General features: G+C 35.6%; 1 protein-coding gene and 1 pseudogene across 1 annotated transcript; both read right to left on the reverse strand.

The window, feature by feature from the left end:
- Positions 1-396: 396 nt before the first annotated feature.
- LOC148155813 (uncharacterized) lies at positions 397-2,363 on the reverse strand (annotated as a pseudogene).
- A 439-nt stretch (positions 2,364-2,802) lies between these two features.
- LOC148155814 (cholinesterase-like) lies at positions 2,803-12,028 on the reverse strand. The gene is made up of 9 exons (XM_088011854.1): positions 11,679-12,028; positions 9,317-9,551; positions 8,455-8,587; positions 8,212-8,363; positions 6,008-6,194; positions 5,101-5,411; positions 3,684-3,893; positions 3,454-3,611; positions 2,803-3,179 (listed from the first exon to the last, which is right to left on the reverse strand). The coding sequence occupies exons 1-9, from the start codon at positions 12,010-12,012 to the stop codon at positions 3,094-3,096; spliced, it is 1,806 nt and encodes a 601-aa protein (XP_087867980.1). The 5' UTR covers positions 12,013-12,028; the 3' UTR covers positions 2,803-3,093.
- Between the last annotated feature and the right edge of the window lie 632 nt (positions 12,029-12,660).

Raw genomic sequence — 12,660 nt, forward strand, 5'->3', positions numbered from 1 at the left:
AATCTCTTCCTTTCTCTGAAATTTTAACCTGTCACCCAGTCTAAGTTGATAACTGGAGATTGTCCAGTCCACGAGTCTCATAAATATTGAAAGTGAAATCAGTAATGATATGGAATGGTGTGTTGCTTCCAACAATATTAGCTCACATAAAGGATGCAGCACACCACTTATCAAAGAGAATGCCTTTCTCTCTGGCAAACTCAACATGTGTTTGTCCAGCAGTTTTCTTTTGCTGTCGAAACTTCTATGAGCTTCAGGGACCAACTCAGAAGCTTGTAAGACTGCGACTTTAACCAGATCGTAATCTAAGCTATCTTTTAAAGCGAGCGCTGCCAACATCTCTTGAGCTTTACCAGAAAACTTGCATTGTAACAAAAGAGGCCAGGTTTCCCTAGGTCATTGCAAAGCACCAGCAATGCATTCAAATTCTGCAAAGTATGAGTCAATCTCAGATTCTCTGAAAGCAGGTACTAAAGAAATACACTTACTGATGCCGAATGGCATAGCAGACATGGAGGTGGAACCTGGTGTGACAGAGGCAGAGGGCGCTTGAATCTGGGCCTCTAGCTCAAGTTTGCACAGCTATATAGTAGCTTTATCGGCTTCCATTTCCAGCCTCCTGATCTCAAGCTCCAGCTAAGCTCTTCTTTCCTGGGCCTTTTCCTTAGTCTCCATCTGGAGACATGCCAACCGCACCTTCAAACGAGCTCCATCTCGTCCTTCTGAGCTCACAGAAGACAGTGGATCATAGCAAGGGAGTGTACGAGGCATCTTTCCCCTAGCTGTCTCCACACTAGGACCATCCTTCAGGTCCTCCACAGACGAGCCCTTTTGGCTTGGCACTGCAGCAGCCTCAGGCAGATCGAGCTCCTTGATCACACCAATCGCCATCAACCAATCCACTATCAGAGCCTTTAAGTCACACTCAAGGACCTGTTTGAGGATCTGCAACTGAAAGTGCTCCACAGTTTGCAGCAATTCACACTTGCGGCAGCTATCTATATGTTCAAGGGAGGGTTCAGCTAAAAAGTGCTCCAGACTGAATGAAAATGACATGGTTGCTGGATAGAGACAACCCAAAAATGCTCCTCTTCTAACTCTCGAAACAGGGAACCTCTGTGACAAGTTATCCCGGACGAGCCCCCACTTATGTTACTTGTTGTCCAGAGAAAACAAGTGGAATGTAAAATTTATTACAAATAAGGGTTTCACAAAACCAAAACACAATACAATTTAACCCAATTAATACAAAAAAAAGAGGACTAGCAAACTAAAAAATATTAAGGGCAAATTAAATTACATGTTCAAACAAGTCAATCTAAAGTAAAACCAAATAACCCAAAAGGGGAAAAAAAACACACACACATAGGGAATGCTAAAAGGAGCACCAAGCCTCCCAAACACGAGCTTCTAGCTTGTGAAATTAAACTAGAGTAAAGTCAAACTGCTCAACTGAACAAGCAAGATCAAAATAGTTCAAAAACTGCTCATAGAAGGAGAAAACACCAAAAATGGGGGACAGCTTCACAAAACCTCTTCCTACAAGTGACCCCACTGGTAGAATGGATTCAGGAGCCTTTTATATGATGCAGGTGGGCCTCATCAACGTCTGATTGGCTTGACAATCTTCAGCTGGTCCAATGGTGTAGTTGCTCTCCTGCAGCACTCAGGCAGCCAATCAGGAAGGTGTGCTCTTACAGCTGAACCTGCATAACAAAAGGAGCCTGCACAGCCTCAAGAGGCCAGGAGCCATAACAACCAATAATAGAACTGATATCCCGCCGCTGTCTGAGAATATTCAGTCTGAACTGTCAGCCTTTGAGAATGTCAATGTTGATGTACAGTGCAGAGAAAAATGCATTCACCCTCTTGGATGTTTTACTCTTTTAATGCTTTTTTACAGAATTTTAATATCTGAGTTTTAATCTACTCACTCTGATTAGTAGACAATTCATTTTATTTATTTTTTTTCCTATGGGCAATAACACCTACAATAGTACCAACAATAGAAGGGGAGCACATTTGTTCAGAAACTGACATGAAGTTGTTACTATGCATTGATACAATATCTGAAAGCCCTGAGGACAATGTAATAGTTTTGTAAGCTTTTGATGGTTTAATAATAAAAGTTCTCACGTGACGTCACACTTCAGTGAACTTTGTAATTGACTGCCATCTTGGCAGGCAGTTGCTATGGAGCTGCTATAGCAATGATAAACAAACCACAGGGTTAGAACTAGCTCTTGCAAATGTAGCTTATACACAAGAGTAAGAGAGAGGCTACTGGACCTTTTTCTGCTGCTATTTCCCCATTTTCAAAGTTTTATTTGTGGGGGACCAGTTGCTGGACTTTAGATCAAGGAACGCCCCACCTTCCATTAAAGTATGAGACTATTCACTTTCCTATGAATATCTTGTTTTGTTTTGTCTTAAGAAGCACTGTGTTTCATTGTCCATGTTAAGCTGAATATTCACATAATAGTTGGTAACTATTCTGGCTGAGAGTGAAAAGAGTTTAGAAAAGGATCAGTTTTTAACAGGCGCTTAGGGCAGCCTCAGGTCCTAAGTTTCTGTGTGGAAGAAGAAGTAGAACATAGCAGCCATAGTTTGATGCACGTAAGATTGATGAATGTGTTTTGTGTTTTCAGAAAAAAAGAAAAGTAAAGGAAATCTACAACCACCACATGTCTCGACTTCACTATTGTTCAAGTGTGCAACATAATAACCAGGTGTTAAAAAGGACAAGAAAGAACAGGTGACTTCTTGTGTGTCTATAACAAATAAAAAAATAGTCAAGGGCACACAGTATAAATTTGTTTTAATGATAAACCACTTTGTAAACAATTTCTAATCAGCATAAGAAGCAAGTTATTCCTACACTGTAAAAATATATATTTTTTGCACACATTTTAAAGGGCCTTTTTTTCAAAATATGCTTTTCAGTGGACCCTTCAGTAAAACAGGCTATACGGCCCCAAGAATCGACCTATAACCTTCAGGTGGTGCTCTGTTAATATTTAACATATTTAAGAAAAGCAGGCACCCACCTGTTACACATTAAACACATGAACTAAACAGAGAGCAGGAGATCAGTTAATGTGTTAAACTGATAACTAACAAAATAAGAAGAAACATCCAATTGTATTGAATTCCACTTGAACAGCACTTCAACACTGATTCTGCGAAAGACAAAGAGCAAAGAGATTGTGTGTGGGATTAAGTAATCGTTCACAAAGAATGGTTTCAGTTACAAGCTTTAATTTCCTCTTTGAGCTGATTTTTTTTTTTTTTAGTTTAAAAACTTAGAGCAAACCAAAATGGCTAATCTCAACGGGCAAAACATTTCTTTTCAAGATATTAACTAAAACTGTCCAACTAGAGATGCTTTATATAAAACCTAACGTTTACATTTGTGTCAGACTGTGCAGAGGGAGTTGTTGGTGTGTGTCTCACCTGACATGTTCTGTAATTTAGGAAACAAATTGTTCCACAATCGACACTCTTTAGCTTTCAAGTTCTTCTGTATTCCTCTACTATCGTCATTCAAACTGAGGTAGACTGGACTGTTCACTTTAAACAACGGCCAATCACCTCCTTTAAACTTTGGATTTCTGAAAAAGTAAAACAAAAGAGTTTTTAGGTTTCTCACAATCCCTGCATGACTGAGAATCTATTTAGCCTACCCAGTCCGGGCAAAGTCGCCGTAGTGCTGCATAATCTTCTTGGACACAGTCATTTCATCGTTTGTGAACTTACGGGATTCATTCAGAGTATTTCCAAAGACAAAGTCTATCTCGTAGCCATGCATAACACCCGCCCACTTTGGCCAGGGATTTTGGGACGACATTTGGTCAAAAAAATAAAAAAAGGTCTTACCACCACGTTCTGCATACCTAAAAAAAATAATAAAAAGTCAATAAATGCATCATATTTGCAGATTATTTGCGTTGCAGTTGGTAATACCAATAGGACTTAACAGATGTAAAGTTAGTTCAGTAGACTGTTTTTTCTTAGAAATGTTGCCAAAGTTCAGGTGACCTATTTATTTCAGTGCAGATGAAGCCCCAAACAGAACTCTGACATTTGAAACCCTTTTGTCTAAAATAGGACCACATCTCATTATTACAGCCACATGTAAGTCTTGATACTAAAAGAAAAGTATTGAGCCACCTCCAATTTTATTTTAGCTTTTTTTTTTTAGTATCATGAACTCTATAGTAGCTGTATAAATATATATTATGATTTTGTTAAAAACATCATCTAAAGAATCCATTATTTATTTTTGGTCTTGAAACACATTGATAACATCAAATAATTAAAGGTTTGACAACTAGAGTTGTTCTGCACCGTAACTAACCAGAACAGTTTTTTTGTAAAGATAAGAAAACATTAATTTCCCATAATGTATTGTTAGCACCTTCAATTTTTTTTCTTTGTAATTTGGCCAATTACCAAGACAACCTTATTTGCACAGACATTTTAAAAAGTGTCAGTGTTACTGAAATGTGTTAAAAATCAATCAAGTGAAACATTAGAGTAACTACTGATGTTTTAATCCCTTATTTCTGGTAATTGTGATGATTTTTGCTCACAGATCATGAAATGACATAACAAAGGATTAGAATGTTACATCAGACCAATTAAACAAAACATTAAATCCAAAAATGTGGCGTAAAGAAAGGTATGTTAATAACTGCTTAAAAGTTATTTTCAAAAGGCTTTTCTAATCTGAAAAACAAACCTCAATGAAATGCACATTTAGATTTATTGAATATGACTGTATGTCATTGGGATTTTATGTGATGGATTTATGCAATAAGTACATAATTTTGAAGTGTAGGAAAAATTATGTATTTTTTTATTATTATTTTAGAAAGTTAACCTGTGTTTAGTTCTCAATTAAATTTAAATTCCAAAATACTTTATTAATCCCAAAGTGAAATTAAGTAGCAGTTCTATAGAGTTCTATAAATATAAATAGTTCTATAAAGTTTTTTGGTATTGCTCTCAGGGATCAAACATATGTACACCACAGTTACAACAGAGGATGTTTTTTCTATATAAAAGCATTTATCACTTAACCTGAGATCTGGAACTTACTTGGTAGCAAATTTCATTACAGGACAATTAAACAGCGAATCTCCAACCATCCTAGCCATTTCATCACGGTTGGTCTTCGTATTGTTTTCATCTCGCCAGTCAGTGTAGTAAGAAATAACGGCTTCTTTAACAATCTCACTTGAATTTGTCATTACTACTGGTAAACCATCCATAAAGTTCTTCCTGGTGATTAAACTTTCACCGTCGCGAAGGAAACCAGGCATTCCATAAAAAAGAAAGTAGGTTCCTTCATCTTTATTCAAGCCGATCAACAGCTCTTTTTTGGGAAGAGTAGAGCTGTTTAGCAACGTCTGCAGATGAAAAAAGACATGATTAAAATAATTATGTTGGACACATCCTCAATTAAAAATTGTCTTGTTAACATTGTCAAGTCAAACTTTTTAGTTACACATAGGTTTCCAAGATTGTTTTAGAAATTATGTTGAATTGCATTGTTTATTGGCAATGAATGTCACTTTCCTAGTGAGTAGAACATTAAGACAATAACCACATAACTGCTGGTTTAACATGAGCAAAATGTTGTCTGTCCATATCCAAATTAACACATTTCTAGGACCACAAGTTTACGGTGCCATTCGGTGGAAAACTTACAGGAATTTACCAGAAAATCTTAATATTAAAAATTTTTTTTTTTTTAATTAGTTTGTACTGCACTTAAAAGATTTTCATTTCCCTTTGAACACTTGCAATTCCATGAGAGGGGAATATTAGAGGTCCTTGGTCAATGAAACAAGGTTTGCTGTTGTTGTCTAGCAAGAAGTTATTTTTTTCAAATGGTAATTTAACATAGCATTCAATACAATTCAAATAGTGTAAGTAATATGTAAAACATTTGCAGTTCTTCACTCTTTGAAGAAATCACTTATGCAAAAATATAGAGACTTACTTCTATGTCTGATGGTACGAAGTCTCCATCAATATGTGGGACAAACGGATAGGGCAAAACTGAAGGTGGTACAAGATTTTCATATTGCTTGAGAAACAAATTTTTAGGATCGGCATTCAGCAAACAATACTCCAGACGAGCAGGATAATCCACGGGGCAGTTTATCAATTTTGCGAGTTTTAAGGATCTGTTTGTTGGGAAAGAAGTTCAAAAAAGCAATTAGTTAGCACCAAGGAGGAATGACAGTACTATGTGAGGAAAATAATACTGAACATTTATTAAAAATACTTGAACTTGTTCAAATATTTCAGGTTGTAAACAAACTTCTGCTTCTGATGAATTATGCTATCTTTTGCTGAACTTTGCTATTAAGCAGAATATTTCTACCATGCATGACTATAGCTTTCTTCTGCTTTTTTTCCTAAATCTTATGCTTTGTTCTGCTCTTTCTTGCATATTCTGCAGATTTGCATTCTCATGGCTGTATCGCTAGGAGCAGCAATTTTTATAGTTCTAATTCAATATTTGAATTAATTAAATATATGGGCTCAGAGATGCACATTTACATCTACATAACATGTGACAAAAATGAAATATACACTGCTCAAAAAAATAAAGGGAACACTCAAATAACACATCCTAGATCTGAATGAATGAAATATTCTCATTGAATACTTTGTTCTGTACAAAGTTGAATGTGATGACAACAAAATCACACAAAAATCATCAATGGAAATCAAATTTATTAACCAATGGAGGCCTGGATTTGGAGCCACACACAAAATTAAAGTGAAATGTTCCCTTTATTTTTTTGAGCAGTATATTTTAAAGTGGGTCAAGCTATTTTAGGAAATAAAGTGGTTAGATTGCATAATTTAGCTTTAAACAATATAAGATCAAAATCATGAAAATTGGGTTTGATCCTCTTAGAGTTAAGTTAAACTCAGTTGAGTAATTTTTCAGTGCAAGTAGGTGAGCTTTTATTTAAGACTACAAATGTAACAGTAACTAATAGAGAAAGAATGCTGTCCTTGAGTGTTTCTTAAATTTAAAAGATAACTAAAAGAAGCAATTATTTTACTTGATAATATTAATATTACTTTAAAGATTATTTATTTATTTTTAAAAATTCAGCTGATCATTATAAAAAAAAAAAAAAACAACTCATCTATTTATCTTGTAGTAACAGAAGCTAGCAGGTCTTGTCCTCCCCCAATCTGAACTTCCATATATGGTAAAGAGGAGCATTTCACCATCCAGCTTTGATCAACTTATCTTAGTTCAGACTCAAATTTTGGCTGTGATTTTATTATCTTTTTATTACTTTCTTTTTCTTTCTCACTGTTTAACCCTGTAAATCTGTGATTTTATCTTTTCTTTTTATCTTTTTATTACTTTCTTTTTCTTTCTCACTGTTTAAAATTATGTAAAGCACTTTGAAATGCCTTGCTGCTGAAATGTGCTATACAAATAAAATTTGATTGATTGATTGATTGATGTGTTCATTGTAATTGTTGATGTTCATTTGTAGTTGCTTTAAGGTGAAGAAAATAACTGGGAGTAAACCATTAAATCTGAATAAGATGCTGCAGCAGGATTTTAAATGTCACTGATTCTTGGAACGGTAATGAAAACCTTGTTACACCTGTAGGTGGCACAACCAGTTATTTTTAGTTTATCAAGCAGAAATTACTTTTTCACATAAAACTAGGGTGGTTTGGATAGCATTTTAACTTCTTAATTAAAATTAACATTTGAAAACTGTTTTTTATATTTCCTAAGGTCATATTTGATATTACAAATAGTTTAGTGATCCATGAAGTGCACTAAAAAAGCCAAAACATAAGAAACTCGGTCTTTTTCAAGACAATGCAATTCGTACTCAAAATGATAGTTTTTTGACAACCATTGCACTGCATGTGAGTAGATATTTGGAATCAAAAAGAAAGCTTGCAATGAATGTATTCCTTTATGCTTTTTTTCTTGGTTGCCCTCAGTATCAGGTGTCAGAACTGCTCTAGAACATGTTCAAAATTACACGTCAGTATCAAAAATTTTTTACTATATGGCTATAAGATATTTTGAAAGGTAATTATCATACTTCAGAAAGAAAAAAACACAAAAAACAAACAAACAAAAAAAAAAAACTAAATGATCTATGCAGAATATCCAGGATCAAGTAGCTCAATACTAAGCACACATACCTTTCATATATCTCGGTTTTATTCGCTATGGCCCATTCTGCATTAGGGGCGCCGCTCTGCATCACAGCCCTTTGAAAGAGGCCCTGGCTGCCTGGAGAGACCATGTGGAACCCCACAGATGCTGCCCCAGCACTCTCCCCAAATATTGTTATCTGGGAACAAAAGTAAATGCCAGTACATTTACATTAATTCATTCAATATTACTCTTTGATTTTAGGAAAAATAAGGACAATATTATTTTACCTTAGTAGGATCACCTCCAAAGGCAGCAATGTTATCCACCACCCATTTAAGTGCCAAACGCTGATCCAGTAGGCCTTGATTTCCCCGGATGTTGTTGTTGTCAGGAATAGCCAGAAAGCCAAGTGGCCCCAGTCTAAAAATCATGACCACAACCAAGAAAAGAAATATTAAAAGCATTCAACATGTGTCAGTGCTGTACTCAACATATTTTGCTGTCACTTCCACCTTGTGTTCAAACTGACCATTGTTATCATTTTTGAAGATAAAGCTATCTAAAAGAAACTTAATACAAAATATAAAAATAACAAGAAAAATGATGACAAAATATGTACAACTTTTCAATTCAAATTGTATAATGAGATTTGATGAATATAATACTATTATGATATTAAACTGATACTCTCTTTTTAATAAGCAGACTTTGGCAGTATATTCAGATAGATAAACATCAACTGTGAATCTTTAGTGATTTGCCTTCTTCTGGCTGTAGGGAGTGAACATGAACATGTTTATATTAATGTTTCCAAGATGAATATTGAACTGGCTCTCATAGTATTTGAGATAACCAGTTCAGTCAAACAGATGTATGAGATGCCTATTGTGGACTTTGTAACAGAGTTTCTCCAATCCTGGTCTTTTGTTCTCACTTTTAGCTTCCATGTTCCAGATGGCACTCATGTCTGAACAAATGAGTCAGAAAAGAGTTGTGGAAAACTTGATTCTGTTGACATAATCTTTTTCTTTGAAAACAATGAAAACTTGATTAAATGTTTTTGAGCAGGAACAGCCAAACATACAGAAAGCCGTGTGGCCAGAACTGGGATTAGGTACACTAGTGGTTTCAATTGAAATGTTTTCTCACCTGTAATTCATAGATACCACAACAACATTCTGAGATTTACACAAGAAGTGGCCTTGGTAGACATCCAGGGTGGATGTTCCTGACACAAAGGCACCTCCATATATCCAAACTAATACAGGAACACGATCTTCTGGTCTGGGTGTGGGGGTCTTGAACAGAGGGGCCCAAACATTCAAGTACAGACAGTCCTCACTCACAGGGGTGTTTGGATTCCACATCTCCGCACCTTCAAACCCTGCAACAATATCACATTGTTATTAACAATAAAGTTTAGTTACAGCCGCTGTAAGATTAATAAAACGTTTGAGCCAAATGAATCCTTAGTCTTTATCACAAGCATTTCACAGACTAGATATGCTGAACTAGCTCTTATTTTACTATTTTATTATTTTTCTAATATTTTCATCTTAATGTTAAAGACTATTTATGACAGTTATTGTGCAATGTAATGAATCATTCTTGAGTGTTTACAAGCCAGGAACAAGGCTTGTGGTGGAAGAGAGCGTTTTACAAGTTTTCAGAGTTGCACATAATTCCTGTAGATTATCTGAACGTCTTTAAAAGCTTTTCATTGGCCATTGGCTGCTTTTTCACTTATTTAAGCAGCACTTATTTTAGCTTAGTGTTGGGCTGTTCATCCCTAAGTAGAAGGTTGATAATTATAGTGATAGCTTTATAAAGTTCATTAGGACGCTAGTTTCAGTCAGCACATAAGGCAAACGTTTAGTAACTCTCCTCATGAACGAGAGTACATTCTGCTCAAAGTTGTCATGACACAAATGTCCCCATAAATAATGACTGAAAGAATTAAAAGTACAAACTAGTTGAAATTAGGAACATTTCCACCTTTAGCTCACGCACAAGTGACAAAATTGTTGGCATCCCTCTGTCCATGACAGAGGGATGCCAACAGTCAATAACATGCCTCAACAGTAAATAACAATTAAAAAGATAAAAATAAACATCTATTGAAAATTAACCAACAAAGATCAGACATTGTTTTTCAAATAAAGTTCAACTAAATCATTTTAAATAATAAACTAATGAACAGTGGAGGACAAAAATGATGGCACTTTTAGAAAAGAATGAAAATAGTTCGACCAGAAAGGAATATGTTCAATAAAAGGGTGTCTTCTAATTAGTATCAAAGGGATCTTTAAACTTATACACAGTAAATTGCCAGTGTTGAATTAAGATCCAAAAGTGTGACACATATATACACTTTTGGATGTTAATTCAACACTGGCATTTTACTGTGTAGTCAGTCAGTGATGCTCCTGTGACTACAGCTGCACGTAAGTTATTTAGAAGTTTAACGTATACAGGAGCCCTCTGGCAGTCTGGCGACCTGTCCACGGTGTACCCCACCTCTCGCCCGGAACGTTAGCTGGAGACAGGCACCAGCTTCCAGACCACATTAAGGGATAAGGGTGTAAGAAAATGGATGGATGGAGGTACATAGGACTTTAGTAAACCTCTCTGTCTGTGGCCGCAGATGGAAACTGATGACAAACTGAAGGGAAAGATAATATGAATGGTAACCAAAGAGTTCATATGATATGCTCAATTTGTTGAAATAATTAAAAAAATAAAAAATAAAAGTATTGTTTATGCAAAACATTTTCTGTTTGTACAGTCACTGTGTTTAGACAAATATACATACGAAACGACTTCAGATTAGGTCACTCCACTAAATCCCCCTGATGACAATGTCTTGTTTGGATAATATTTTTAATGCATCCTTCTATAGGACAGACTACCTAGTCCAGTGTTTACAAAGAGATCAAGCAGTTCCTATAGAGGGATTATTTGTTTGTAAACACAGTGGATGCTCGCTCAGCTTGACTGGAGTAAGGGTCGGCCTTTAACGGTCACTGGTTGCCGTGGTTACCCACATTTATCTTGCTGTTATGACATTAGCCAGCATTTTTTTTGTGTCCTACAACTCTTTATCACAATAATTAATTAATAAAATTAATTATGCTACAATATTGACATTAGTGAATGTGATGTGTTCTAGCCAACAGTTTTGAATTACGGGTTTAAAGGACTTTTAAAGGGTCAGTTGATAATTGTGGCTTATAGAAAGGCATTAACATTTAGGTCATTGCATTTTTCCTCAATTGAGAATTTCTGGCCACTTCAGTTTTGCTGCCTCAGTTTTACAAATATCCCCCACATCCACCTTGCAACAACAGCAGATCATCTTTTTGTTGTTTACTTTTGTTTTATTCTCCTAAATTTAGTCAATGCAAAGGACAGAACTTACATCATAATATGACAAGTTTTTAATTATAAACAATATTTAGATGAATTAAACTTATTTTGAAATATCTTGGATGTGTTTAGCATTGAATCATACCTGTAAACATGTCATCTCGCAACTGGTAGCAGGAATTTGGTAAAGATTGGGCATTTCTCACATTGTTCCATTTATCCATTGGCTCTGGAGGTTTGAATCTTCGAAATTCAGAAGGCGGCTTTGCATACGGAATTCCACGAAATGCTTGAAGTTGACCATCTAGCACATTTAAAACATTCCCTCGAACTTTTCCATATTTGGTGGTGATTATAGGTTCATTTTCATTGGCAAATGATGCTGTCAGGATGAGAAGCAGCAGAAGCAAAGGCTGAAAGTCTGCCATGGGAAATCTGAGAAGGACAAAGCAAAGGAACAGATAGCCATTATTATTCATTCAAGAACAAACAGTATCCTCCTTGCTATTCAACTATATCCACGTCTTTCATTGTCTGATTTAATGGGATCTTAAAATTATAAAATTTTAAGATCCCACAGTGTAGAAATGTGCCTACACATTTCACTGTGTGAAATGTGTAGGCACATTTCACACATTTGACTGTGTCAAATGGTCACATGACCATTTGACACAGTCATGTGAAATGTACTGTGTCTACAAAATATCACTTGAGTCACAACATATGCTATTCACTTATATGCAAACTACTAGGCTTAGAGGATCTTATGCTTTGAATCACTTATTCTGGAGCACACTGCACACATTTATCTAGTCTCTTATAAGTCTCTTATTTTTTGAGTAAAGCTAACATAGGCTATGCTAGCTACATTTGCTAAGCTAATTTTGCTAGTTCGGCAGTAAGTACTACAGTAAATACCTCTGATATTTATCTTCGTATTACAGAGAGGTGGAAGAGTACTTAAAAATAGTGGTCGAGTAATATTTGTAGTGTTTTCAAATTAGATAGGAAGAGAGGAGAGCTAATTCTGAGCCTGCGGAATGTTTCTTGTTGTCTTAGCAACTCCGTAGCAACTGCCTTCCAAAAAGACTGTCAGTTACGAAGCCTCCGGAAGTGACAACTACAGG

This window comes from Poecilia mexicana, unplaced genomic scaffold (genome assembly GCF_051168715.1).
Source record: "Poecilia mexicana isolate PSO_F unplaced genomic scaffold, ASM5116871v1 scaffold_13, whole genome shotgun sequence".
Lineage (NCBI taxonomy): Eukaryota > Metazoa > Chordata > Actinopteri > Cyprinodontiformes > Poeciliidae > Poecilia > Poecilia mexicana.